Genomic DNA, 26158 nt, shown 5'->3' with positions numbered 1-26158 from the left:
ACCTGATCATACAGCTACCCTGAAACTTTTGCCCATCCCTCCCTCCTGTTAGATAGGCTGTGGCCAAAGCATTGGGTTTGAAAGAAATATTTCCAAAAGCCTTCTTGATACTGAAGATTACGGTGTGGAATGCAAAATCAGAAGTCTTTCTACAAGGAGAAGTCACAAGCCACACCTCTCACTTCTGAATACACTCGTAAAATACAAAATTCCCAAATTAAAACCTGAATTACCTTCGTCGCTGTTGGATTGTTTTTTCCTTTTCTTCTGCTCCTCCTCAGCCTTTAATAAAGGGGAAAAAATGTCGAAACTTAATGCTTAAACAGTGAGCCCCCTCCAACCCTCCTGATTTAAAAATAATGGAGGTCAAGTAGGCCTAATCTCTTCAATTTGTTGCACTCTCTGATTGATGGGTTTGATTCACTGGAACAGTACTTTGGATTTTTATGTTAGTCAATCTATGATATTGCTCAGTTTGTTGGAGGAAAAGTTTGTCTTTTAGTTGCATCTGTTTAACAGGCTAAGAGAGAGGTTACAGCACCACCTCTGGACATGGCAAGAACATGCATCCTTGTAATTATTTGTTAAAAAGACACAAGAGTACCACCTCAAGAGGGAGAAAGAACATGAGGTGTAACTAACTAACGATTTTAATAGACTGGGGCATTATGGCTTCACTCGTTAATTTCAATGTACTAAATATCACAATCTTAAACAAACAAAAACTCAAGGAATTTTAATAAAGACAGAAATGCCTTTTAAAATTTACAGCATTTTATTCATAGAATCATACAGTACAGGTGGCCATTCGGCCCACCATGCCTGTGCTGGCTCTTTGAAAGAGCTATCCAATTAGTCTCACTCCCCTGCTCTTTCCCCCAAAGCTCTGCAAATGTTTCTTTTGAAGTATATATCCAATTCGCTTCTACTTCCACAACCCCTTCAGGCAGTGTATTCCAGATCGTAACATCTCGCTACAGAAAAAAAAAATTCTCCTCGCCCCCACCCCCCTGCTTTTAAAAAAAATAATAATCTTAATTTTATTGTGCTTGTTTGAGATGTACTTTGGTGATTTACTAAATTTATTTTATCCTTTGATCAAGGGTAGACTTCCCACTCTGTGAAAGCGCACCTCACTTGACTAGGATACTTGCTTCTATATATTACAAAATAGGCCTAGCTGACTCCCTGAATCCTGCTTCTAGATCAACAGCCAGCTAGCTAGTAGCCCCTCCCCCTGCCAAAACCCCATACAGCTACTTGTGGTTTACTCCACATAATTCAATAGAAATAGTACTTATCTGTAATAGTAATTAGGACATTAGTAACAATTAGCAAAGTTTAAGCAAAAGCATAATGAGAGAATGAAGGAGTATTTACCTTTGTCTGCTGTGACTTGTAGTAATGGTAAAAGAACAGATTGAAGTGCTTCAGACATTCTGGCTTCAGCTCATATACACCATGCCCAGACAACCCTGGCTTTCTAGAGAGGACATTGCAGTCATTAGCCTATTCCTGTTCAGTGTACAGAACAGTCCCCAAGTACAATAAATAGTGACATGCGTTTCCAGATGAAAATTTGGAGTCCCACCAAATAAGAATATAAGAAATAGGAGCAGGAGTAGGCCATACGTAGTAAGTAGAATGGGTTTATATTCTCTGAAGTTTAGAAGAATGAGAGGTGATCTCATTGAAACAAAAAAGATTCTGAGAGGGCTTAACAGGGTAGATGCTGAGGCTGTTTCCCCTGGCTGGAGAGTCTAGAACTAGAGGGCATAGTCGCAGGATACGGGGTTGACCATTTAAGGTTGAGATGAGGGGGAATTTCTTCACTCAGTGGGTTGTGAATCTTTGGAATTCTCTACCCCAGAGGGCTGTGGATGCTCAGTCGTTGAGTATATTCAAGGCTGAGATGGATAGATTTTTGGACTCAAGGGGAAAATCAAGGGATATGGGGATTGGCGGGAAAGTGGAGTTGAGGTTGACGATCAGCCATGATCTGACCGAATAGCAGAGCAGGTTTGAAGGTCCGTATGGCCTACTCCTGCTCCTATTTCTTTTGTTGTTATGTTCATACGGCCTTGTGAACCTTCGTTGCACCACCTTTATGGCAAGTATATACTTCCTTAGATAAGGAGACCAAAACTATGTACGGTACTCCAGGTTAGATCTCACCAAAGCCCTGTACAATTGTAGTAAAACTTCCTTACTCTTGTACTCCAATCCCCTTGCAATAGGGGCCAACATGCCAATAGGGGCCAACATGCCAATTGCTTGCTGTACCTGCATGCTAACTTTTTTGTTTCTTGTACGAGTACACTCAAATCTCTCTGAACACCAACATTTAATAGTTTCTCACCATTTAAAAAATACTGTTTTTCTATTCTTCATACCAAAGTGAATAATCTCTCATTTCCCCACATTATACTCCATCTGCCACCTTTTTGCCCACTCACTTAACCAGTCAATATCCCTTTGCAGACTCTGTGTCCTCCTCACAACTTACTTTCAAACCTAGCTTTGTACAGTCAGCAAACTTGGATACATTACACTCGGTCCCTTCATCCAAGTCATTAATATGATGTAAATAGCTGAGGCCCAAATACTGATCCTTGCGGCAATCAACTAGTTACAGCCCGCCAACCTGAAAATGTCCTGTTTATCCCTACTCTCTATTTTCTGTCCATTAACCAATCCTCTATCCATGTTAATATATTACCCTTGAGCCCTTATTTTGTGTAACAACCTTTTATGTGACACTTTATCGAATGCCTTTTGGAAATCCAAATATACTACATCCACTGGTTCCCCTTTATCTACCCTGCTAGTTACATCCTCAAAAAACTCTAATACATTTGTCAAACACTATTTCCCTTTCATAAAACCATGCCTAATCATATTCTGATTTTCTAAATGCCCTGTTACCACTCTCTTAATAAGGATTTTCAGCATTTTCCCGATGACTGACGTCAGGCTAACTGGCCTGTAGTTCCCTGTTTTCTCTCTCCATTCCACTGGGACCATTCTAGAATCTAGGGAATTTTGGAAGATCGTAACCAATGCATCCACTATCTCTGCAGCCACCTCAGCCTCACTAGGATGTAGGCCGTCAGGTCCAGGGGATTTATTGGCTTTTAGTCCCATTAGTTTCTCCAGTACTTTTTCTCTACTTATATTAATTACTTTACATACTTGCCTTGGAGGCAGAACAACAAGGTTCACTAGATTAATTCCTGGGATGAGAGGTTTGTCCTATGAGGAGAGGTTGAGTAGAATAGGCTTATTCTCTCTGAAGTTTAGAAGAACGAGAGGTGATCACATTGAAACATATAAGGTTATTAGGGGGCTTGACAGAGTAGATGCTGAGAGATTGTTTCCCCAGGCTAGAGTGTCTAGAACTAGGGGGTCGGCCATTCAAGACTGAGATGAAGAGGAATTTCTTCACTCAGAGGGTTGTGAGTCTTTGGAATTCTCTACCCCAGAGGGCTGTGGATACTGAGTCATTGAATATATTCAAGGCTGAGATGGATAGATTTTTGGACTCTAGGGAATCAAGGGATATGGGGATCGTGCGGGAAAGTGGAGTTGAGGTAGAAAATCAGCTATGATCTGATTGAATGGCCTTCTGGCCTACTCCTGCTCCTATTTCTTATGTTGTTATGTTTAAGTTCCTCACTCTCCTTAGCACCTTGGTTCTCCACTATTTCTGGTATGCTTTTTGTGTCTTCCACTGTGAAGACAGATACAGATATTTGTTTCACATGTCTGTCATTTCCTGATTCCCCATTATAACTTCTCCTGTCTCAGCCTCTAAGGGACCAACATTTACTTTTGCTACTCTCTTCCTTTTTACATACTTGTAGAAGCTCTTACAATCCGTTTTTATATTTCTTGTTAGTTTACTTTCATATTCTATTTTCTTAATTAAAATAAACTATGCGGAGTTAGTTGCTCATATACTAAACTTGAAATTTAAAAGAAAAAAAAACACCTTTTGATACTCAAGTTGACCCGGGCTGTTATATGGAAGAGTGCAATAAGTAACTCCAAACATCAATCTCCTGTCATTTTTAGGGGGAGGAGGAGAGCACTCTACATCAACCAGGTAATTTAAGTACTTACCAGCATGTGAGTGACCTGAAACAGAGAAGAGACTGCACTGTCTAGAACTGAAATTAAGGGAATGTTCCAGAATGTGGGTCTGGAAAGTCCACATGCCAGCACGTTAAGGTTAACCGTACCCATCAAAAACACTAATTTACTCGGGAGATTTTTTTCAATAGCCAGTCTCCTGATGGGAGCTATTTTCAATTCGTTCTCAACTTGTATAGAGATCAGCGGCATAAGATATTGAGGAGTGATGTCTCCCCACCCGACTTAGGGGAATTAACAGCTCTCCCTCCACTCCATTGTGTTGTCCAAACAAATGGGTCATCTCTCAGGCTTACTGATATGTAGTTAAAAATTTTCCAAGCTGTTTTCACATTAAAATTCATACTTCAATGTCCAACCTGACAACATATTCTTTAACCCGAGCCATCCACACAGGATATGGCCATTATTCAGCAGCACAAGTATTTGTTCCTCTCTCTCTATCAGTGTAATTTGCAATCCCGTTCTTGTATAAATATTTATGTGCCTCTTTATAAACAAGATAAATATAGTAATAATTGCTTTTACTGGAAGCTTCCATCCCATCCTTCCTTGGATTCCTCAGCCTTTAAGAATTTGGATTTAGCTACATCAGATTCATAGGATCCTTTAACCTGTACAGGTTACGGGGAGTATAGGACCAGCTGGTGCAGTGACTGGAACCCACACCAGTGCAAGTGCCTTTGCTCTGGTTTAAGGCTGCACAAGTTCCACCACGAGAGGCTAAGACACTCACAGCTGAACAGATGGAGTCAAAGTAAGAGGTAACTCCTTGGTCGAGGCTTTCAATCGATATAAACTCATATGGCTCAAGCAAAGGAGTAATTTTCACCTTTGGTTCAGAGTTGATTGGCACCAGTAAAAACATTTAATGATGGTACAGTCTGTTAAACTCTGTGGAGGACTGGAATGGGTTCATACCAGCAGATGCTGCATTAATTTTAATACCTCACCTATCAGAATGAATACAGGATTCTAAGATTAGATGGCTGCACATCCTTATGGTGGTGAGGGTTGACAGCACCTCTAACACCTCCTTCCAAGGCTTCTAAATCATCATGGAATTTTGCCTCACTGGCTCGGGCATCTTGGATCATTCCTTAGCGTGGTCCCTACACTGCTCTCTTCTTCACCTGCCTGAAGCTGCGTTGACTAATTGGAATTAGATGTCTCTTTGCATCAAGCACTGAGGGACTACAAAGATTTGGAGAACTTCTTTCTTGCACATTCAAGCCATACTCCTGAACTTAAGAAAAGCTGTGAAATTCTGGAAACGACGGAGAAGAAAACCATGCAAGTACTCCTAGTGTCCAGACATGTTGATTCTGATGGATGGCTTCAACTAATTCTGAAGCAGAGCAGATTCCAATGAGTCACTGAAGAAGTGCCACAGTGCTCCCTTGAATGTCTTGCTTTCAAAGCAAAAATAAAACGTCTTCTCATCACAAAGGCAACATAGCTAACTTTGCAAAGTTGAAAACTTCTTAAGAATAAGACCTGACTCCAGAAGTTTCAAAAAAACAAAACACCTCGGGAAAAAAAAGTGGACTACAAGGAGTGTCCTATTTAATATGAAAGAGCTGATCAAGATGATTGTTCACAAACCTGTGTGCTCATAGCAACAGAACTGCTCCTCATAAATAACCAAGTAATGCTTCCAGAATGATGCATAATATGAAGCCTAATAGTGGTGGTGGTGGTTAGAGAGGGAGAGGAAGATATGCAACTACAGGACTGTCACAACTCTGTATGGCATCAAACTCTTAAAAGGATAATGCCACGGTGACTTTTTCTCCATTGGACCATGGCCCACTCAGCTGTATGTCAAAGTTGAGTATTTGAATTTGAGTATTTCGGGTGGTAAAAGTTCCTAGGCATGAGGAAGCATCAAATTAGTGAAAGAAACACAATCTCCAATTTTTAAAAAAGCACAGTAAGGAGGGATGAATGAAAAGGGTGCTTCTAATTTAAAAACCTAGTGAATTAGCACATTCGCACTTAAAGAACACAACAAATCTGCAGCAAAAGTAGACTTTGTGATATGTTTGACAAAATAAATTACACTTCAATAATTCATAAGAAAAACTAGACTTACTTGAAAGTGGCCACTTGATGTATAACATTTTCCAAACCAGTTTCATTGTTCTCCTGTTAAAATAATTTAACACAATAAATATAACGCTCTTGGAATTTTTTTTCAAAAAGTGGCTGATTACTACTGCATGCTTTTATCACATTAATCATGAATGTTGCTCATGGTAAATAAATATATATTTTTTTATGATGCATGATGTTCTACCAAACCAGTCCTACCACACACTTGAACAGGACATTTAGTATTTCATATATATATATAAAGCAATTCTTATAAGGAAACTAGCCATAGCTGATATTTAGTAAAATGAAAACCCAGTATTTTAATAAAGGGTAAAGTTAAAACTGGGAAAACGGTAGGACAAAGGCACCATAAAACCTTATTCTGCAGCATTCTTTTATGTTCAACACCAACTTGCATTTATATAGCGCTTCTAACGTAGTAAAAAGACTCAAGGCGCTTCACAGGAGTGTTACCAGACAAAGTTTGACACTGACCCACATAAGGAGAAATCTGAACATGTGACCAAAAGCTTGATCAAACAGGTAGGTTTTAAGGAACGTCTTAAAGGAGAGAGAGGTAGAGAGGCGGAGAGGTTTAGGGAGGGAATTCCAGAACTTGGGGCCTAGGCTCAGATTTTCAGATTTAAGTCTTTTAGGGTTTACATTTATGGTTACCTAGATACACATCACATGCCAGTAACTATATCTTGAGTTCATACAGTGTCTGTAAATGTAGCAAAGATCTCAAACTGATTCACACTACTGACACTAGAGAGCGCTGGATGGAAAGGTTAGGAGGGGTGACTGAAAGCTTGTTTTAAGCAAAGGGCTTTTCTGAAGTGGTGTGAGAAGTGCAGAGGCGGATGGGTTTAGGGCCTGAAAGTTCTGTCACCAATAGTGGGGCAAAGGGAGGAGAGAAATACATAAAAGGCCAGAGTTAGAGGGCAGCAGGGCACAGGAGGGGACATAAGGCTGGAGGAAGCTGCAGAGGCAGAATGATATGAGACCAGAGAGGGATTAAAATGAGGATGAGGATTTTAAATTTGATGCACTGGGGGAACATGGTGCCAGTGTAAATCAGCGAGGATGGGGAGTTGGGCAAGGACAACAGGATACGGACAGCTGAATTTTGGACATGATGGAGTTTACAGAAGGTAGAAGGCCAGCGTGGAGAACATTTCAGAACTATATGGAGACCACAGGTGAGAAAAGCATGAATTAGGGATTTGGCGATTGAAGTGCTGAAGGAGGAAAAGTGGGGAGGGCAATATGTGAAAAGAAGAAGTTTTAGTAACGGATAGAATGGGGGGTTTTTGAAGGTCAACTCTGTGTTGAACAGGGTGTCAAGGTTTTTCTCAAAATCTGGTTCAACCTGAGCAAGTGGCTGGGAAGTAGAGGGTCGAGAGCAGGTGGAGAGGTAGAGATGGATGTTGTCATTATACATGTGGAAGCTGACCCCATGCCTGTGTCATAATGTTACCAAGGAGGAGGCCAAGATGGGAAAAATAGCCATTGCTGGAAGTTGTGTCAAGATTTTTTTATATAGGTACAGATGGTGATTGAGACTTCAGGAGCAGAGATGTCACATCAGATGGTAAGGTAAAGTGTGTAGCTGTGGGATTTATATCGTAGATGTGATTGAGTAGAATCATACAGTACAGAACATAAGAACATAAGAAACAGGAGCAGGAGTAGGCCAATCGGCCCCTCGAGCCTGCTCCGCCATTCAATAAGATCACAGCTGATCTGATCCTAACCTCAAATCCAAAGAACACAAGAAATAGGAGCAGGACCCGGCCACTCAGCCCCTGGGCCCGCTCCGCCACCCACAGGGCCTTGACCGATCCGAACTCAGCTTCATGTCCAATTTCCTGCCCGCTCCCCATAACCCCTAATTCCCTTTACTTCTAGGAAACTGTCTATTTCTGTTTTAAATTTATTTAATGATGTAGCTTCCACAGCTTCCTGGGGCAGCAAATTCCACAGACCTACCACCCTCTGAGTGAAGAAGTTTCTCCTCATCTCAGTTTTGAAAGAGCAGCCCCTTATTCTAAGATTATGCCCCCTAGTTCTAGTTTCACCCATCCTTGGGAACATCCTTACTGCATCCACCCGATCAAGCCCCTTCACAATCTTATATGTTTCAATAAGATCGCCTCTCATTCTTCTGAACTCCAATGAGTAGAGTCCCAATCTACTCAACCTCTCCTCATATGTCCGCCCCCTCATCCCCGGGATTAGCCGAGTGAACCTTCTTTGTACTGCCTCGAGAGCAAGTATGTCTTTTCTCAAGTATGGACACCAAAACTGTATGCAGTATTCCAGGTGCGGTCTCACCAATACCTTATATAACTGCAGCAATACCTCCCTGTTTTTATATTCTATCCCCCGAGCAATAAAAGCCAACATTCCGTTGGCCTTCTTGATCACCTGCTGCACTTGCATACTAACTTTTTGATTTTCTTGCACTAGGACCCCCAGATCCCTTTGTACTGCAGTACTTTCCAGTTTCTCGCCATTAAGATAATAACTTGCTCTCTGATTTTTCCTGCCAAAGTGCATAACCTCACATTTTCCAATATTGTATTGCATCTGCCAAATCTCCGCCCACTCACCCAGCCTGTCTATATCCCCTTGTAGGCTTTTTATGTCCTCCTCACTCTCCACCTTCCCTCCCCATCTTTGTATCATCAGCAAACTTTGATATGTTACACTCGGTCCCCTCCTCCAAATCGTTAATATAGATTGTAAAGAGTTGGGGACCCAGCACCGACCCCTGCGGAACACCACTGGCTACTGGTTGCCAGTCCGAGAATGAACCATTTATCCCAACTCTCTGCTTCCTGTTGGATAACCAATCCTCCACCCATGCCAGAATATTACCCCCAATCCAGTGATTCTTTATCTTGAGCAATAATCTTTTATGTGGCACCTTGTCGAATGCCTTCTGGAAGTCTAAATACACTACGTCCACTGGTTTCCCTTTATCCACCCTGTACGTTATGTCCTCAAAGAACTCAAGCAAATTTGTCAGGCATGACTTCCCCTTCATAAAGCCATGCTGACTTTGTCCTATTAAATTATGTTTATCTAAATGTTCCGTTACTGTCTCCTTAATAATAGACTCCAAAATTTTACCCACCACAGATGTTAGGCTAACTTGTCTATAATTTCCAGCCTTCTGCCTACTGCCCTTTTTAAATAAGGGTGTTACTAGAAGGAGGCCATTCGGCCCATCGTGCCCGCTCTTTGAAATTGCTATCCAATTGTTCTCACTCCCCTGTTCTTTCCCCATAGCCCTGTATTTTTTTCTTTTCAAGTATTTATCCAATTCCCTTTTCGAAAGTTATTATTGAATCTGCTTCCACCGCCCTTGCAGGCAGTGCATTCCAGATCAGAACAACTCGCTGCATAAAATTTCTTTTCTCATGTCGCCTCTTTTTTTTGCCGATCACCTTAAATCTGTGTCCTCTGGTTACCGATTCTTCCACTACTGGAAACAGTTTCTCCTTATTTACTCTATCAAAACCGTTCATGAAGGAGATTCTCCAGTCTCTCCACATAACTGAAGCCACTCATCACTGGTACCATTCTAGTGAATCTCTTCTGCACTCTCTCTAAGGCCAAGACATCTTTCCTAAAGTGTGACGTCCAGAATTGAACACAATACTCCAGCTGGGGCCTAACCAATGTTTTATAAAGATTTAGCATAGCTTCCTTGCTTTTGCACTGTATGCCTCTATTAATGAATCACCTCCCTTAAAGTGACATCATCCTTCTAATAATAAAGCCAAGAATCCCAAATGTTTTTTTTTAAAAACAGCCTTCCCAACTTGTCCTGCCATCTTCAAAGATTTGTGTAAATATCCCCAGGTCTCTGTTCCTGCACCCCCTTTAAAACTGAACCAATAAAGTGCTGAGGGAGTGCTGCACTGTTGGAGGTGCCGTCTTTCGGATAAGACGTTAAATCGAGGCCCCATCTGCCCTCTCAGGTGGATGTAAAAGATTCCACAGCACTATTTCGAAGAGCAAGGGAGTTCTCAACATTACTAAAATCGGATTATCTGGTCATTATCACATTACTATTTGCGGGACCTTGCTGTGCACAAATTGACTGCCGCGTTTCCTACATTACAACAGTACTTCATTGGCTCTAAAATGCTTTGGGATGTCCTGAGGTCGTGAAAGGCACTATATAAATACAAGTTCTCTCTTTCTCCTGCCTCAGGGTCTAATACATTGAGGAAATGTCTGAATACTCACATTCTCAGGTAATGATTTTGCCAGTTCACTGTGAGGCATTGGCTCAATGCAGAGTAAATGAATCACCTCCCTCAAAGTGACATCATCTTTCATCACATGGCCCACTCCAGGAACATACCTCTCCCCTTGAGAGAAACAAATGCAAATTCCTCAGATTCAGTGATAGCCACATTAAAAGATAAAAGGCTGGAATTAATAAAAAGATAATTTGCCTACACAGGACTATCATTCACGTCTGATTTTAGATCTATATGCTGTCTGCATAACTTAAGTGATGGACACATTCTTTCAACAGCAGGAAACCCATGTTGTGAATGTTAATGTACAAATTTTGTGTGTGTTAATATTGCCCCCCCCCACCACAAATATTTTTGGAAGTTTCTGTTATTCAAGCTAAGTTAGCACAGATTGTATCTAAATAAATTGTGACTGTTCAAAGGAAGGCAAAATATAGCAGCAATTCATAACGCAAATTTGAAGATCTATAGTTAAAAAATTACACAAATTTCCATGTGTTACAAATTTTGGGTCTGCACTAGATATTCCTCCAGGTTCAGTATCATCTGTCTCTGTTGTAAGCAGATCCTATGTCTCTTTGATCAGCTGTAGGAACATAGGAACAGGAGGAGGCCATTCAACCCCTTGAGCCTGTTCCACCATTCAATTAGATCCTGGCTGATCTGTTCCTCAATTCCATTTACCCGCCATTGCTCCATAATCCCTCGATACCCTCACCCAACAAAAATCTATCGATCTCAGTCTTAAAAATTTCAATTGTCCGCCAGCATCCACAGCCTTTTGGGGGAAAGAGTGCTCCAGATTTCCACTACCCTTGGTGTGAAAAAGTGCTTCCTGATTTCACTCCCGAATGGCGTAGCTCTAATTTTAAGATTGTACCCACTTATTCTGCATTCCCCCACCAGAGGAAACAGTTCCTCTGTATCTACCCTATTGAATCCCTTTATCATTTTAAACACTTGATTAGATCACCTCTCACTCTTCTAAACTCAAGGAAATACGAGTCAAGTTTATGCACTGTCCTTATAATTTAACCCTTTAAGCCCTGGTGTCATTCTGGTGAATCTGCGCTGCACCCATTCCAAGGGAGATGCAGTGCCTAAAACTGAACGCAGTGCTCCAGATGCGGTCTGACCAAGGCTCTGTACAACTGAAGCATAACTTCCTCCCCTTTGAATTCCAATCCTAGAGAGAAAGGCCAACATTCCATTAGCCTTTTTCATTACTTTTTGTACCTGTGTACTAGATTTTAGTGATTTATGTACATGAACACCTAAATCCCTTTGCTCCTCCACAGGTCCCTGTCTCTCACCATTAAGAAAATATTCCGATTTGTCTTTCTCGAATCCAGTGGATGACCTCACACTTCCCCACATTGAGCTCCATCTGCCACCGTTTTGCTCACTCACTTAATCTGTCTATGTCTCTTTGTAATTTCCTGCTCCCATCTGCACAATTTACCATGCCTTCTAACTTAGTGTCATCTGCAAACTTAAACATACAACTCCCTATTCCTTCATCCAAGTCATTGATATCTATGGTGAAAAGCTGAGGCACCAGCACAAATCCCTGGGGAACACCACTTGTCATATCCTGCCAATCACAGAATATTCTCTTTATTCCTACTCTGTCCCCTTTTCCCCAACCAGTTACCAAACCGCATCACAAGGTTAACTTCAACTCTGTGCGCTTTTATGTTTGGCAATGATCTCGAGTATGGAGCCTTATCAAATGCCTTCTAGACATATAGACATTCTCCTATCCACCATGGTAGTGACTGCCTCAAAAAATTCAACCAGATTCGTCAGATGAAGAAGATTTGGGGGTTGGGGAGACTTCACCTCCATTGCGGCTTGTGTGCCGGCTTTGGGGGAGGCAGGACCATAGCAAGAGGTTTGCGAGTCCCCTAAAAGAGCTGGTCTGTGGTTACCCCATTGTTGCTCACTCCTTTTCTCTCTCTGTTACTCTTGGCCTTGAGGCGTTAAAGGCGCTACATAAATTGAAGTTGCTGTTGGCCCTTCTCCATTACCCTAAAATCTGAGTTACTCTCCCCTTTCTTCCTTTTAACCTGTTGTGTGTTACGCCATTTTTCATTGCTCTGCTCTTGTGTTTGTTACTCTCTCCCATTCCCTTTCCTTCATGTGTTACTTTCCTTTGTTACCCCAAGTCTGTTACTTTCCCCTATTTTTTTTTCTAAAAAAGGTCAAACAACATAGTTTTAGGGTTTTTCTTTTGTTCCATTTTCATTGGATGCATTTAATCAAGTTGTTATATTGTAAGTATCAACAGGACATTAATTTCGATTGGACACACAACATGCATTTTAAACTATATTTGTCCTGATTGCAAGTTATGTACAGTAGTTAAAAAAAACTTTTGTGCATCGTTTTACTCCTCACAGTATTGCATTCAGTTAAATTAAGATTTTTGTTGCACTTGTACAGTCCTGTTCATTACATCCATCTTCCAATGAATAAAATGAAACCTTACCAACCACTATAATAATGAGGTGCAGCAATTCTTCTATTAGGACATTAGTCTGCTGAATTACATCCTGCAATACAAAAAGTACATCATATGTATATAACTCTCATTCAACAGACCAGGTAATAAAAAATTAAAGCTGCTTTGCTTCAATTATTTTAGATACAGTTATTTACCCAAGTTACTCTAGTGGGAAAATTGTGATTTTAACTCCTTTCTTAAGGGTATTATGGTATAAATAAGAAGAGATTTTAAAAAATACATGTGTAGTGTCTTGTTTGGGGCATTGCAGCATTGTAGATTAGATTGGAACCAACTTTTTTTCTTCTTTAAACGGAGCACAGATCACCCACTCTTAGACTGTCCAGCTGGAAGGCACCCTCACCTCCACCTTTGTTGCCCTTGCCCCCTTGAAAACTATTACTCTCTCACACCCCGGTCATTCCCCCTAGTATGGCCCTCATCTCCGCTCCCTTAAGTCCAAGGGACATAAACTTGAACGTTTATGGCGGATAACTAGTTTAGCCATTCATCGCCAGATCTGGCTGGACCACATAAAGCACCATCGGGTCCTGATCCCCTCTACTAAAACTGCTCACTATTCCAGGATCATCCTGGAATGCAAAGTTAACCCCCAGCTTCTCTTCACTACAAACTGTTGTCGTATACCCCTCTCCCCTGCATCCTCCACCCTCACCTCCAACAAGTGCAAGGAGCTCATGGACTACTTTGTCATTAAGATTGAGACCTTTGCCACTTCTCTCCATTCCCCCACCACTCCAAGCCCCTACAGTTCCTCCTGCTCTAGCCCTGAACTCTCATCTTTCTCTAGTTTCTCTCCTATCTCCCCTCATGCACTCTCCTAGCTCATCTTGACCACGAGACCCACCTCCTGCTCCCTTGACCCTATTCCCACTAAACTGCTGACCACCCAACTTCCCTTCCTGGTCCCCATGTTAGCTGATATTGTTAACGGTTCCCTCTCCTCAGGTACTGTCCCCCTCCCCTTCAAATCTGCCATCATCACCCCCTCCTCAAAAAACCCACCCTTGACCCCTCTATCCTTGCAAACTACCGCCCCATCTCCAACCTCCTTTTCCTCTTCAAAGTCCTTGAACGTTTTGTCGCCTCCCAAATCCGTGCCCATCTTTCCCGCAACTCCATGTTTGAATCCCTCCAATCAGATTTCTGCCCCTGCCACAATACTGAAACAGCCCTGATCAAAGTCACAAATGACATCCTATGTGACTGTGACCATAGTGAACTATCCCTCCTCATCCTTCTCGACCTGTCTGCAGCCTTTGACACGATTGACCACACCATCCTCCTCCAACGCCTCTTCTCCGTCGTCCAGCTGGGTGGGACTGCCCTTGCCTGGTTCCATTCTTATCTATCCAGTCGTAGCCAGAGAATCACCTGCAATGGCTTCTCTTCCCGTTACCTCTGGTGTCCCCCAAGGTTCTATCCTTAGCTCTCTCCTATTTCTCATCTACATGCTGCCCCTCGGCGACATCATCTGAAAACACATCAGATTCCACATGCACGTTGACAACACCCAGCTCTACCTCACCACCACCTCCCTCGACCCCTCCATTGCCTCTGAGTTCCATCAAAAAAATTTTTTCCAACAACTAAATATTGGGAAGACTGAAACCAGTGTCTTTGGTCCCTGCCACAAACTCCGTTCCCTAGCCACAAATTCCATCCCTCTCCCAGGCCACTTTCTGAAGCTGAACCAGACTGAAATAGGACGCCACATTTGTGAACACTCAGATGAGCTTCCGACCACATAGCTGCTCCATCACCAAGACCGCCTATATCTACCTCCTTAACATCGCCCATCTCCACCCCAGCCTCAGCTCATCTGCTGCTGAATCCCTCATCCATGCCTTGGTTACCTCCAGACTCGACTATTCCAATATTCTCCCTGCCGGCCTCCCATCTATCACCCTCCATAAATTTGAGCTCATCCAAAACTCTGCTGCCCCCTTACTAACTCGCAACAAGTCCCGTTCACCCATCACCCCTGTGCTCGCTGGCCTTCATTGGCTCCCGATCCAGCAACACCTCGATTTTAAAATTCTCATCCTTGTTTTCAAATCTCTCCACGGCCTCGTCCCTCCCTAGCTCTCTAACCTCCTCCAGCCCTACAACCCTCCGAGATCTCTGCGCTCCTCCAATTCTTGCCTCTTGTATCCCCGATTTTAATTGCTCCACTGTTGGCGGCCGTGCCTTCATCTGCCTAGGCCCTAAGCTCTGGAATTCCCTCCCTGAACCTCGCTGCCTCTCTCTCCTCCAAGACACTCCTTAAAACCTACCTCTTTGGCCAAGCTTTTGGTCTCCTGTCCTAATCTCTCTTTATGTGGCTCGGTGTCAAAATTCTGTTTGATAATCGCTCCTGTGAAGTACCTTGGGACGTTTTACTAATTTAAAGACGTTATATAAATGCAAGTTGTTGTTGTTGGATGTTGACATAACTACGAGTTAGTCTTTGCTTTCTTTCTTTTTCCTCTCCTGCAGAAGGCAGCAATAGAACTTTTAGGTGGTTAGGGTCATCGCTTGTTTCATACAGCAAGTGAAAGGGCCCTATAGACAAAGGTTTTTAATGGAATTAATGATCCTATAATTTGGTTTCTTCTTCTTGGCCGCCAATGTTTACTCTTTTTGGGAAATGCCTGGCCTCCACTTGGCGGTAATGACTGAAATTACTCCACAAACACAGACCCACATTCTATGATGCAGTGTGTTGCAGCTTTCCTGAACTTATTGGTTGGGATTGTGGCCCTCGACACAAAAGGAAAGTGATTAACAGATATACATGGACAAAGAACAAGGAATTCCTATTGAGAAACAAGCAAACTTTGTAAAATCCTTGACCACAAAGACCAACAGCCTAAAGTTGGTCTAACCTAACACCTTTGTGAAGACCTGATCTGAAGCTAGACCTGATCGACAGCCATAACATAGGTCATATGGATCTTACCTTATTTCTTGGAACTGGAGGCTTGGAAAAGACTTCAAACAGTTCAAATCTGTTCAGTACAAACATTAGGAAACGATTTGGATCCATCATAGAGGCAGCGATCTGTAACACAAAGGTAGTTTTAACTCCTGGAACATGATCAGTAATTATGTAGGCTGCAGAGTAGGATCAGATTGCAATTGCAGGCTGACAATTCTGTTACATTGACTGGCTGCGAATTTGAGTGCGGGCAGGAATATGTTTTCTCAAAAACATTAACAAAAAATCTCTGGTTCAGTTTATAAAGTGGTAGGAAGTCCAACAGTCCACATGAACACTTTACAACTTGGCACACAGGAATTCCATTTCCAAATAGCACCAAGTCCAAGTGGTGTGAGAACCCTGTCCTGGAGTCAGACTGGAGACAGTTCTGAAGTTGTGCTGCACTCTCTCAATGATGCAAAAGGAGCACCTCAACAGTACCCTTAGTCTACGTCGCTGAAGCAAACAGACGCTTTAAATTAATACAATTCAACCCCAAATCATTCCTAATCTAATTCTATATAAGCCAGTTCTGATGAAAGGTCATCGACCTGAAATGTTAACTCTTTCTCTCTTCACAGATGCTGCCTGACCTGCTGAGTATTGCCAGCATTTTCTGTTATCTATAACTGCCAACTTGATTACATGTACAAACTTTTTTTAAATGTAGTTTTGCAAAACAATGCAGAGGAATGATATACACTCAATTGTACTTACATCCTTTAAAAAATTATGCAAATTACTAAGATCCAGGGACTTGACTGGAGTCAACACCCTAAGGCAATTAATGAGGGGTTTCTAGAACATTGTGTCCCCTCTCCATGACACGAAAAAGGATAAGCTTGCTTTGTTAACTGTTTTACAGTCTGCTCTCAGGCCATTTTTTTCACCCATTTTTCACCATAGATTATGTGCAATTAAGAAATCTTACACTATGCAATCTGATTTAATTTTTAAAAAGTGCTTTCAATACCTGTGTGTAAACATGGGACAAGAAATCCTCTTAACTCTCAGCACCTTACCCACATTCCCCATTAAAATGAATATAAACCAGGTTCCCTTCTGAAATCTTGTAACTCCAATTCAAAATATATTAGAGGAAAACAGTACACCTTACTTATTGAACTTAGACCTAGACGAAAGATCTCCTTGCAACACAACAGTTTCCGCTGAGGATCCCTTATATGGAAAGTGGTTGCAAAACGAACAGAGATTACCCATAAAAGTAAACAGCTTGATTCCACGTTTCACCATAAAAAAACGTACCAAAGCGGAGTGGTTCTTCAAAGAAAGTGGTCACATGTGATTAAGCAGGATCTTAAAACAAGAAAGCTTTTAAATATGTTAAAATAACTTTTCTGAAATTAACTTGACATCCCTGCCTAAGTATCCTGCTTTAGCAGCCAAGACAAGGCAAGACAGGCAAGTAGTAATCATCTAGAATACGCTGCCTGAAAGGGTGGTGGAAGCAGATTCAATAGTAACTTTCAAAAGGGAACTGGATATATATTTGAAAAGGAAAAATTTGCAGGGCTGTGGGGAAAGAGCAGGGGAATGACCAATTGGATAGCTCTTTCAAAGTCCCAGCACAGACACAATGGCCTCCTTCTATGCTGTATCATTCAATGATGCTATGTTATGTTCTGCATCAACCATCAACAACAGAAGGTAGTGATCTCAGGATTACTACCGGTGCCACTACTAGTGAGTATAGGAACAGGAGAATAGACAGGATGAATGCGTGGCTGCAGGGATGGTGTCGGAGGGAGGGATTTAGATTCCTGGGACATTGGGACCGGTTCTGGGGAAGGTGGGACCTGTACAAGCGTGACGGGTTACACCCGAGCAGGACCGGGACAAATGTCCTCGCGGGGGTGTTTGCTAGTGCTGTTGGGGAAGGTTTAAACTAGAGTGGCAGGGGGATGGGAACCTGAGCGGGGACTCAGAAGGGAATAAAGTTGAGAGCAGCAAGAGAGGGGAAGACCCAGGGGAAATCTACAATACAAATAGTAGAAACAGTTGTTCAAGAACAAGTGAAAGGGAAAAGCATAGAGCAGCGGAAAGAAAGTGTACTTTAGGCACGACAGATAAAATGAAAACTAGAAGGCGTAAGGCGATTAACCCAGCATCAAAGCTGTGGCAGGGGGTTGGGAACCTGAGCAGGGAGACAGAGGAAAGCGTATCAGGAAGGGACAGAAGGTATGGAGTAAAAGGTAAAGTGTTAAAAAAGGAAAAAGCAGGAACTAAGTGTCACGAAACATATTTGAAAGTTCTTTATCTGAATGCACGTAGCATTCGTAACAAAATGGATGAGTTAACGGCACAAATAACGACGTATGGGTATGATCTTGTGGCCATTACAGAAACATGGCTGCAGGGTGACAACGACTGGGAATTAAATATGCCAGGGTATTTAACAATCAGGAAGGACAGGCAGGAAGGAAGGGGAGGTGGGGTGGCTATGTTAATAAGGGAAGGAATCACTGTAATACAGAGAAAAGATATTGGGACAAAGGATCAGGATAATGAAACAGTTTGGGTAGAGATAAGGAATAATAAGGGGCAAAAAACACTCGTGGGCGTAGTATATAGGCCTCCTAATAGTTGCAACTCTGCTGGAAGAGGTATTAATCAGGAAATAGTCGGGGCATGTAATAAGGGAACAGCTATAATTATGGGGGATTTTAACTATCATATTAACTGGACAAATCAAATTGGGCAGGGTAGCCTTGAGGAAGAGTTTATTGAGTGTATTAGGGATGGATTTCTTGAGCAGTATGTAACTGAACCGACAAGGGGGCAAGCAACTTGGAATGAGTGACCATAACATGGTTACATTCCATATCCAATTAGAGGGTGAGAAGGTTGGTTCTCAAACAAGCGTACTGAGCTTGAATAAAGGAGACTATGATGGTATGAGAGCGGAATTGATTAAAGTGGACTGGGAAAATAGATTAAAGGGTAAGACGGTACATGAGCAGTGGTGTACATTTAAGGAGTTATTTTACAACTTTCAAAAAATATATCTACCACGGAGGAAAAAAGGGTGTAAAAGGAATGACAGCCATCCGTGGCTAAGTAAAGAAATTAAGGATGGCATCCGACTAAAAACAAGGACATATAAGGTAGCCACACTTAGTGGGAGGATAGAAGATTGGGAAGTCTTCAAAAGACAGCAAAAAGTAACTAAAGCATTGATTAAGAAAGGGAAGATAGATTATGAAAATAAATTCGCAAAAAATATAAAAACAGATAGCAAGAGTTTCTACAGTTATATAAAAAGAAAAAGGGTGGCTAAGGCAAACGTAGGTCCTTTAGAGGATGAGACCGGGAAATTAATGGTGGGAAACATGGAGATGGCAAAAATGCTGAACAAATATTTTGTTTCAGTCTTTACGGTAGACGACACTAAGAATATCCCAACACTGGACAAACAGGCGGCTCTAGTGGGGGAGGAGCTAAATACGATTAAAATCACTGAGGAATTGGTACTCAGTAAATTAATGGGACTCAAGGCGGATAAATCCCCTGGACCTGATGGCTTACATCCTAGGGTCTTGAGGGAAGTGGCAGTAGGGATTGTGGATGCTTTGGTAATAATTTTCCAAAATTCTCTGGACTCGGCAAAGGTCCCGGCAGATTGGAAAACTGCTAATGTAACACCCTTATTTAAAAAGGGTAGTAGGCAGAAGGCTGGAAATTATAGACCAGTTAGCTTAACATCTGTGGTGGGTAAAATTTTGGAGTCTATTATTAAGGAGACAGTAGCAGAACATTTGGATAAACATAATTTAATAGGACAAAGTCAGCATGGCTTTACGAAGGGGAAGTCATGTCTGACAAATTTGCTTGAGTTCTTTGAGGATATAACGTACAGGGTGGATAAAGGGGAACCAGTGGACGTAGTGTATTTGGACTTCCAGAAGGCATTCGACAAGGTGCCACATAAAAGATTATTGCTCAAGATAAAGAATCACTGGATTGGGGGTAATATTCTGGCATGGGTGGAGGATTGGTTATCTAACAGGAAGCAGAAAGTTGGGATAAATGGTACATTCTCGGACTGGCAACCAGTCGCCAGTGGTGTTCCACAGGGGTCGGTGCTGGGTCCCCAACTCTTTACAATCTATATTAACGATTTGGAGGAGGGGACCGAGTGTAACATATCAAAGTTTGCAGATGATACAAAGATGGGAGGGAAAGTAGAGAGTGAGGAGGGCATAAAAAACCTACAAGGGGATATAGACAGGCTGGGTGAGTGGGCGGAGATTTGGCAGATGCAATACAATATTGGAAAATGTGAGGTTATGCACTATGGCAGGATAAATCAGAGAGCAAGTTATTATCTTAATGGCGAGAAACTGGAAAGTACTTGAGTACAAAGGGATCTGGGGGTCCTAGTGCAAGAAAATCAAAAAGCTAGTTTGCAGGTGCAGCAGGTGATCAAGAAGGCCAACGGAATGTTGGCGTTTATTGCTAGGGGGATAGAATATAAAAACAGGGAGGTATTGATGCAGTTATATAAGGTATTGGTGAGACCGCACCTGGAATACTGCATACAGTTTTGGTCTCCATACTTAAGAAAAGACATACTTGCTCTCGAGGCAGTACAAAGAAGGTTCACTCGGTTAATCCCGGGGATGAGGGGGTGGACATATGAGGAGAGGTTGAGTAGATTGGGACTCTACTCATTGGAGTTCAGAAGAATGAGAGGCGATCTTATTGAAACATATAAGATTGTGAAGGGGCTTGATCGGGTGGATGCGGTAAGGATGTTCCCAAGGATGGGTGAAACTGGAACTAGGGGGCATAATCTTAGAATAAGGGGCTGCTCTTTCAAAACTGAGCTGAGGAGAAACTTCTTCACTCAGAGGGTAGTAGGTCTGTGGAATTTGCTGCCCCAGGAAGCTGTGGAAGCTACATCATTAAATAAATTTAAAACAGAAATAGACAGTTTCCTAGAAGTAAAGGGAATTAGGGGTTACGGGGAGTGGGCAGGAAATTGGACATGAATTTAGATTTGAGGTTAGGATCAGATCAGCCATGATCTTATTGAATGGCGGAGCAGGCTCGAGGGGCCGATTGGCCGACTCCTGCTCCTATTTCTTATAGAAGACACATTGATCCCTTTTCCCTTTTCTGTGGTCAAATGCTCCAGTGCCTGATCATTCCATCTAGTGGTTTAGTCAATAAATGAACAGATAAATCGAGTCTGTTGATGGTGCCGGACTCCCATGGCACCGAGGCCCATTGATTTATTTCTGAATTGGTGCGTTTGCTCAACTTGACAACTACTATTGAATAAATGTGAATTTTCACAATTAGGTTTTAAATGTGACAAAGCATACCTGTAACATGATTATGTCTTTGTCAAACATCTCTTCCCTCCATTTTACATTTCGGTAACAGAACACCTTAAAGAAAAATAAAGAAAAATTATGGTTACCATCTTTGCATCTGTTAATTCTTGTGCACATTTTAACAGCAACAAAAAGCAATCAAGTAAATACATTATACTTATGAATTTTAATCAGCTGCAGAAATTGATGGAATTACAGGTAAAAGATCAAATAACAAGACATCTTTATGAATGACTTGTGGATCACTCAGATGCAACTTTATTACTGTATTAACCGTACACTATAAAATAGGTTTAATAATTCTATATTCTATTTTAAATTTTATTCCATTATATATCTTTTAGGTTTAAATAAGTTTATTCGCCCATTTTGTTCTGGACCCAAAAAGCTCCCATTTGTGACAGCTCTCTAATTCAAATTTGCCTATAACAGTCGCCGAATCGCTGACTGCCTAAGTATTGGCACTGAAGGCTGTTTTTTTTTCAGGCCAATCAAGCAGGAGATTGAGGATTGTAGATTATTATGGTCGGTTGACTGGAACCAGATCAAACAATCACATCAAAAGCGCATAGAAAAAGCCCATGAGCAGCACCCCGAGGGTAAATAAATACAGGCATAAGCCTCATTCTAAAGCTGCCACGATTTAGCATCTGTAATCCATTGATAGCAACAGGAGGAAACTGGTGATAAAAAAAAGCTAGGTAATGCCGGATATCTGAAATATAAATAGAAAATGCTAGAAACCCTCAGCAGGTCAGGCAGCGTCTGTGAGGAGGGGAAGGTAGGGTTAAGGTTTCAAGTCCGATAACAATTTATCAGAACCCAAAGATCTCATGACCTTTCGTCAGAACCAATCCATAATCTGGTTACATCCATTTTGTAATCAAATATTTTCAGGATTGAAATAGACTTCACTCAAAAAAAAACTGCTACACAAGGATATATTTTCTGGTTAAACTTTGTAAAATTCCCCATTCCTCTAAATGATAATCAAAAAGAATCATTGCAAGTTAAATAATGAAGTTGTTTTTTTTTTAAAGGAGGGGCCCTTTTTGGGCTCCACGTTCTCAGGTTTCTATGATTGCGCATCTCAAACCAACCTCAAGGCTGAACTGTGGTGACTCTCCCCTCTTTTGTTCCCTCCATTCCCTGATTGCAAAGTGATCGGGTTTGATTTGGAACCTCCTCACAAACACTGCAGAGATCAGAAACAGAGCGGGGCAAGGGCTAGTGAACATGAACCCATCCTCGGTTACTTCATAGTGCCCTTACCGCCTTGTATTTTCTTGCATAAATAGGATTCACCACCAGAAATGATCAATAAGGATTTTCTCACATGCAAACGTCAAATCAACATTTCCACAATACCTGATTTACTAAGGAAAATCCATTTCTTCTCCACATATCAGCTGAGACCTGAGACATCAGCACTAAGCAGCGCAATGGGTAGTCCATCAATCTTTCTACTTGAAGCTCTGACTGTAAAAATTGGCATATTAGTGTGTGGTTAGTATAGCCCAAGAGCATGCTTCAAGATACAATTGCTGCTAGATGTGACACCATTTTGATATTCTAGTTACCCAACTAACCCCAACACCGGTAACATCAAGATGCGTAAATTTAAATTCCTCCAAATTCAAGCAGGTTGTATTTTTTCCACTTTTAATACATACTGTAACTTCTATACTCAAAACTGAGAGATTTGGACAATGTAAATATAAACTCAAAACATACCCTATGTAATCGTTTACGCAAATCTAGAAACTTTGAGATCATGGCGCATAGATTTGTTTGTGCAAGTTTAGTTTTTATAGAGAGTGAAGATACAAAGAGGGAACAATAACTGTGGGCCTTTATACTTTTAGGCAAGTACTTTCAAAGATTAACACTCAAAATCCAAAGCTTTAATGGTTAAATGTAGAACTTCTGCAGACATGTAATAAAGTTTAATCACACATGTATCATAGAATCATAGCCGGCCCATCATGCCTGTGCTGGCTCTTTCAAAGAGCTATCCAATTAGTTCCACTCTCCTGCTCTTTCCCCGTGGCCCTGCAAATTTTACTTTTCAAGTATACACCCAATTCCCTTTTGAAAATTACTATTGAATCTGATTCCACCACCCTTTCAGGCAGTGCATGCCAGATCACAACAACTCTCTGCATCAAAAACATTTTCATCTCCCCTCTGGTTCTTTTGCCAATTACCTTAAATCTGTGTCCTCTGTTTTCTGACCTTCTTGCCAGTAGAAACAGTTTCTCCCTATTTACTCTATCAAAACCATTCTGTACGTCTCCGTCCCTTTGTTTTACTATGCTGTACTTCAAAGTGTTGCTCTTAGCAAATCTTGCACAAACTTTGCAACCAGTTTTCAAATGACACTGCAGTATTTGGCACAACCACCGCACGTTGAATTGTACGACGTGTGCCTGGCTCTGATTAGGAGTATAACAGAGGTTACCGGGGCTAAAGGGGTTAAATTATGAGGACAGACTGTATTGACTAGGTTTGTATTCCCTTGAGTATAGAAGATTAAGGGGCGATCTAATCCAGGTGTTTAAGATGATTAAAGGATTTGATAGGGTAGATAGAGAGAGAAACTATTTCCTCTGGTGGAGAGTCCAGAACAAGGGGGCATAACCTTAAAATTAGAGCTAGGCCGCTCAGGAGTGATGTCAGGAAGCATTTCTTCACACAAAGGCTAGTGGAAATCTGAAACACTCTCCCCAAAAAGTTGTTGAGGCTGGGGGTCAATTGAAAATTTCAAAACTGAGATCGATAGATTTTTGTTACATAGAATGTATAGCACAGAAACAGGCCATTTGTCCCAACTGGTCCATGCCAGTGTTTGTGCTCCACACGAGCCTCCTCCCACTCCTCTTCATCTAACCCTATCAGCGTATCCTTCTATTCCTTTCTCCCTCATGTGTTTATCTAGCTTCCCCTTAAATACATCAATGCTAGCCACCTCAACTACTCCTTGTGATAGCGAGTTCCACGTTCTAACATCTCTCTGGGAAAAAAAGTTTCTCCTGAATTCCCTATTGGATTTATTAGTGACTATCTTATATTTATGGACCCTGGTTCCGGTCTCCCCCGCAAGTGGAAACATCTTTGCTACATCTACCTATCAAACCCTTTCATAATCTTAAAGACCTCTATCAGGTCATCCCTCAGTCTTCTCTTTTCTAGAGAAAAAAGCCCTAGCCTGTTCAATCTTTCCTGATAGGTATATCCTCTCAGCTCTGGTATCATCCTAGTAAATCTTTTTTCTCCAGTGCCTCTAACGCGAGGGTATCAAGGGTTATGAAACTAAGGCTGGTAGATGGAGTTAAGATACCAATCAGCCATGACCTAATCGAACAGCGGAACGGGCTCGAGGGGCTAAATGGCCTACTCCTGTTCCTATATTCCTAGGTTCTCCAAACTGTTGGTTCAAAACTATCAACCTCCTGGGGCGTTGCTTTATTTTGTAATCTCCGTTAAAACACCTTTCTTTGTTGACTCGCAGGATGCGAAAACTAAATGTTGGGTTATATAGCTTATATTACAGCTGCATTGGTAGGCCTGCGAGAACACCCATCTGCATTATGCAGAGGTATTTTTTCCCCTCTTATGTACTGGGATAACACAGCTTAAACAATCAGTCAGCTTGCCTTTAACTACTTGCAATAATAAAATCCCCAAGCAGCCACATTACCATTATACAGAACTAAGCTAATCAGTTTAAAAACAGCCCTCGCTATCATGGCAACACAAGAATCATGGCCTTCTGCTTTCAGAAGGTATCACTTCCTGTGGAAGCTACATCATTAGATAAATTTAAAACAGAAATAGACAGTTTCCTAGAAGTAAAGGGAATTAGGGGTTATGGGGAGCGGGCAGGAAATTGGACATGAAGCTGAGTTCGGATCGGTCAATGCCCTGTGGGTGGCGGAGAGGGCCCAGGGGCTATGTGGCCGGGTCCTGCTCCGACTTCTTGTGTTCTTTAAATTTGTGGTTGGGATCAGATCAGCCATGATCTTATTGAATGGCGGAGCAGGCTCGAGGGGCCGATTGGCCTACTCCTGCTCCAATTTCTTATGTTCTTATGTTCTTTAGATGCTATATCAATTTAGTATACAATAAGATTGCCTCAGCTTTTTTAAATTAACTTCCTCTACTCCATTTGAACAAGCATACTTGTATAAGGACACGCATGTATTGTGTGGTTAGATGGGCATTTTGGATAAATAGTGTATGCACCAGATGCTTAATACGTATCCTTTATTCATTCAACATCATTAGCCAAGTCCAACATCTTACACTAGCTTTCCGTCTTTCGGATGAGATGTTAAACTGAGGCCCCATCTGGTTTCTCAGGTGGATGTAAAAGATCCCATGGCACTATTGGAGGAAAAGCAAGGGAGTTCTCCTGGTGTCCTGGCCTGCAGTATGGTGGAATGACCGACCACAGGAAGCTTGCTACATGGCAGCATTTTGATGTTCCAAATGCACAATCCAGTGTTACTACCAGACTCACCAACTGCTTATTCCAGGTCCCCCTGTGGGGGAGGGTTGGTAAAGTGAGGTGCCCACTATGAAGCAGACTTCCCTTCCAGAGTCCTTGGTAACAGGGCAATGGGAGGTAGGGGCTTCCCTTCTTGCACCTCTCCTCCCTTTTTGCAACAAATGTACCTCACAGCTTGACCGTGGACCTTATAAATGAGCCAGAGGAAACACTTCTGTTGCATGCTTAGGAGTTCTGAACCATGAAAGAGAATTGTTTAGACAGATGTGT

General features: G+C 41.8%; 1 protein-coding gene across 1 annotated transcript in view; it reads right to left on the bottom strand.

The window, feature by feature from the left end:
* Positions 1–26158, bottom strand: part of ubr1 (ubiquitin protein ligase E3 component n-recognin 1) — a 189088-nt gene that overhangs the window by 68676 nt on the left and 94254 nt on the right. Inside the window, exons 17-24 of the mRNA XM_067991119.1 lie at positions 22747–22857; positions 21367–21432; positions 15998–16099; positions 13021–13084; positions 10513–10637; positions 6248–6300; positions 1381–1483; positions 234–282 (exon numbers count right to left, since the gene is read on the bottom strand). Of these exons, the coding sequence (XP_067847220.1) occupies positions 234–282; positions 1381–1483; positions 6248–6300; positions 10513–10637; positions 13021–13084; positions 15998–16099; positions 21367–21432; positions 22747–22857 (673 nt within the window). The remainder of the gene's footprint in view (positions 1–233; positions 283–1380; positions 1484–6247; positions 6301–10512; positions 10638–13020; positions 13085–15997; positions 16100–21366; positions 21433–22746; positions 22858–26158) is intronic.

Source organism: Heptranchias perlo, chromosome 10, assembly GCF_035084215.1.
Source record: "Heptranchias perlo isolate sHepPer1 chromosome 10, sHepPer1.hap1, whole genome shotgun sequence".
Lineage (NCBI taxonomy): Eukaryota > Metazoa > Chordata > Chondrichthyes > Hexanchiformes > Hexanchidae > Heptranchias > Heptranchias perlo.
The sequence above is the reverse complement of the archived record's forward strand: the minus strand, read 5'-3'. Positions and strand labels throughout refer to the sequence as shown.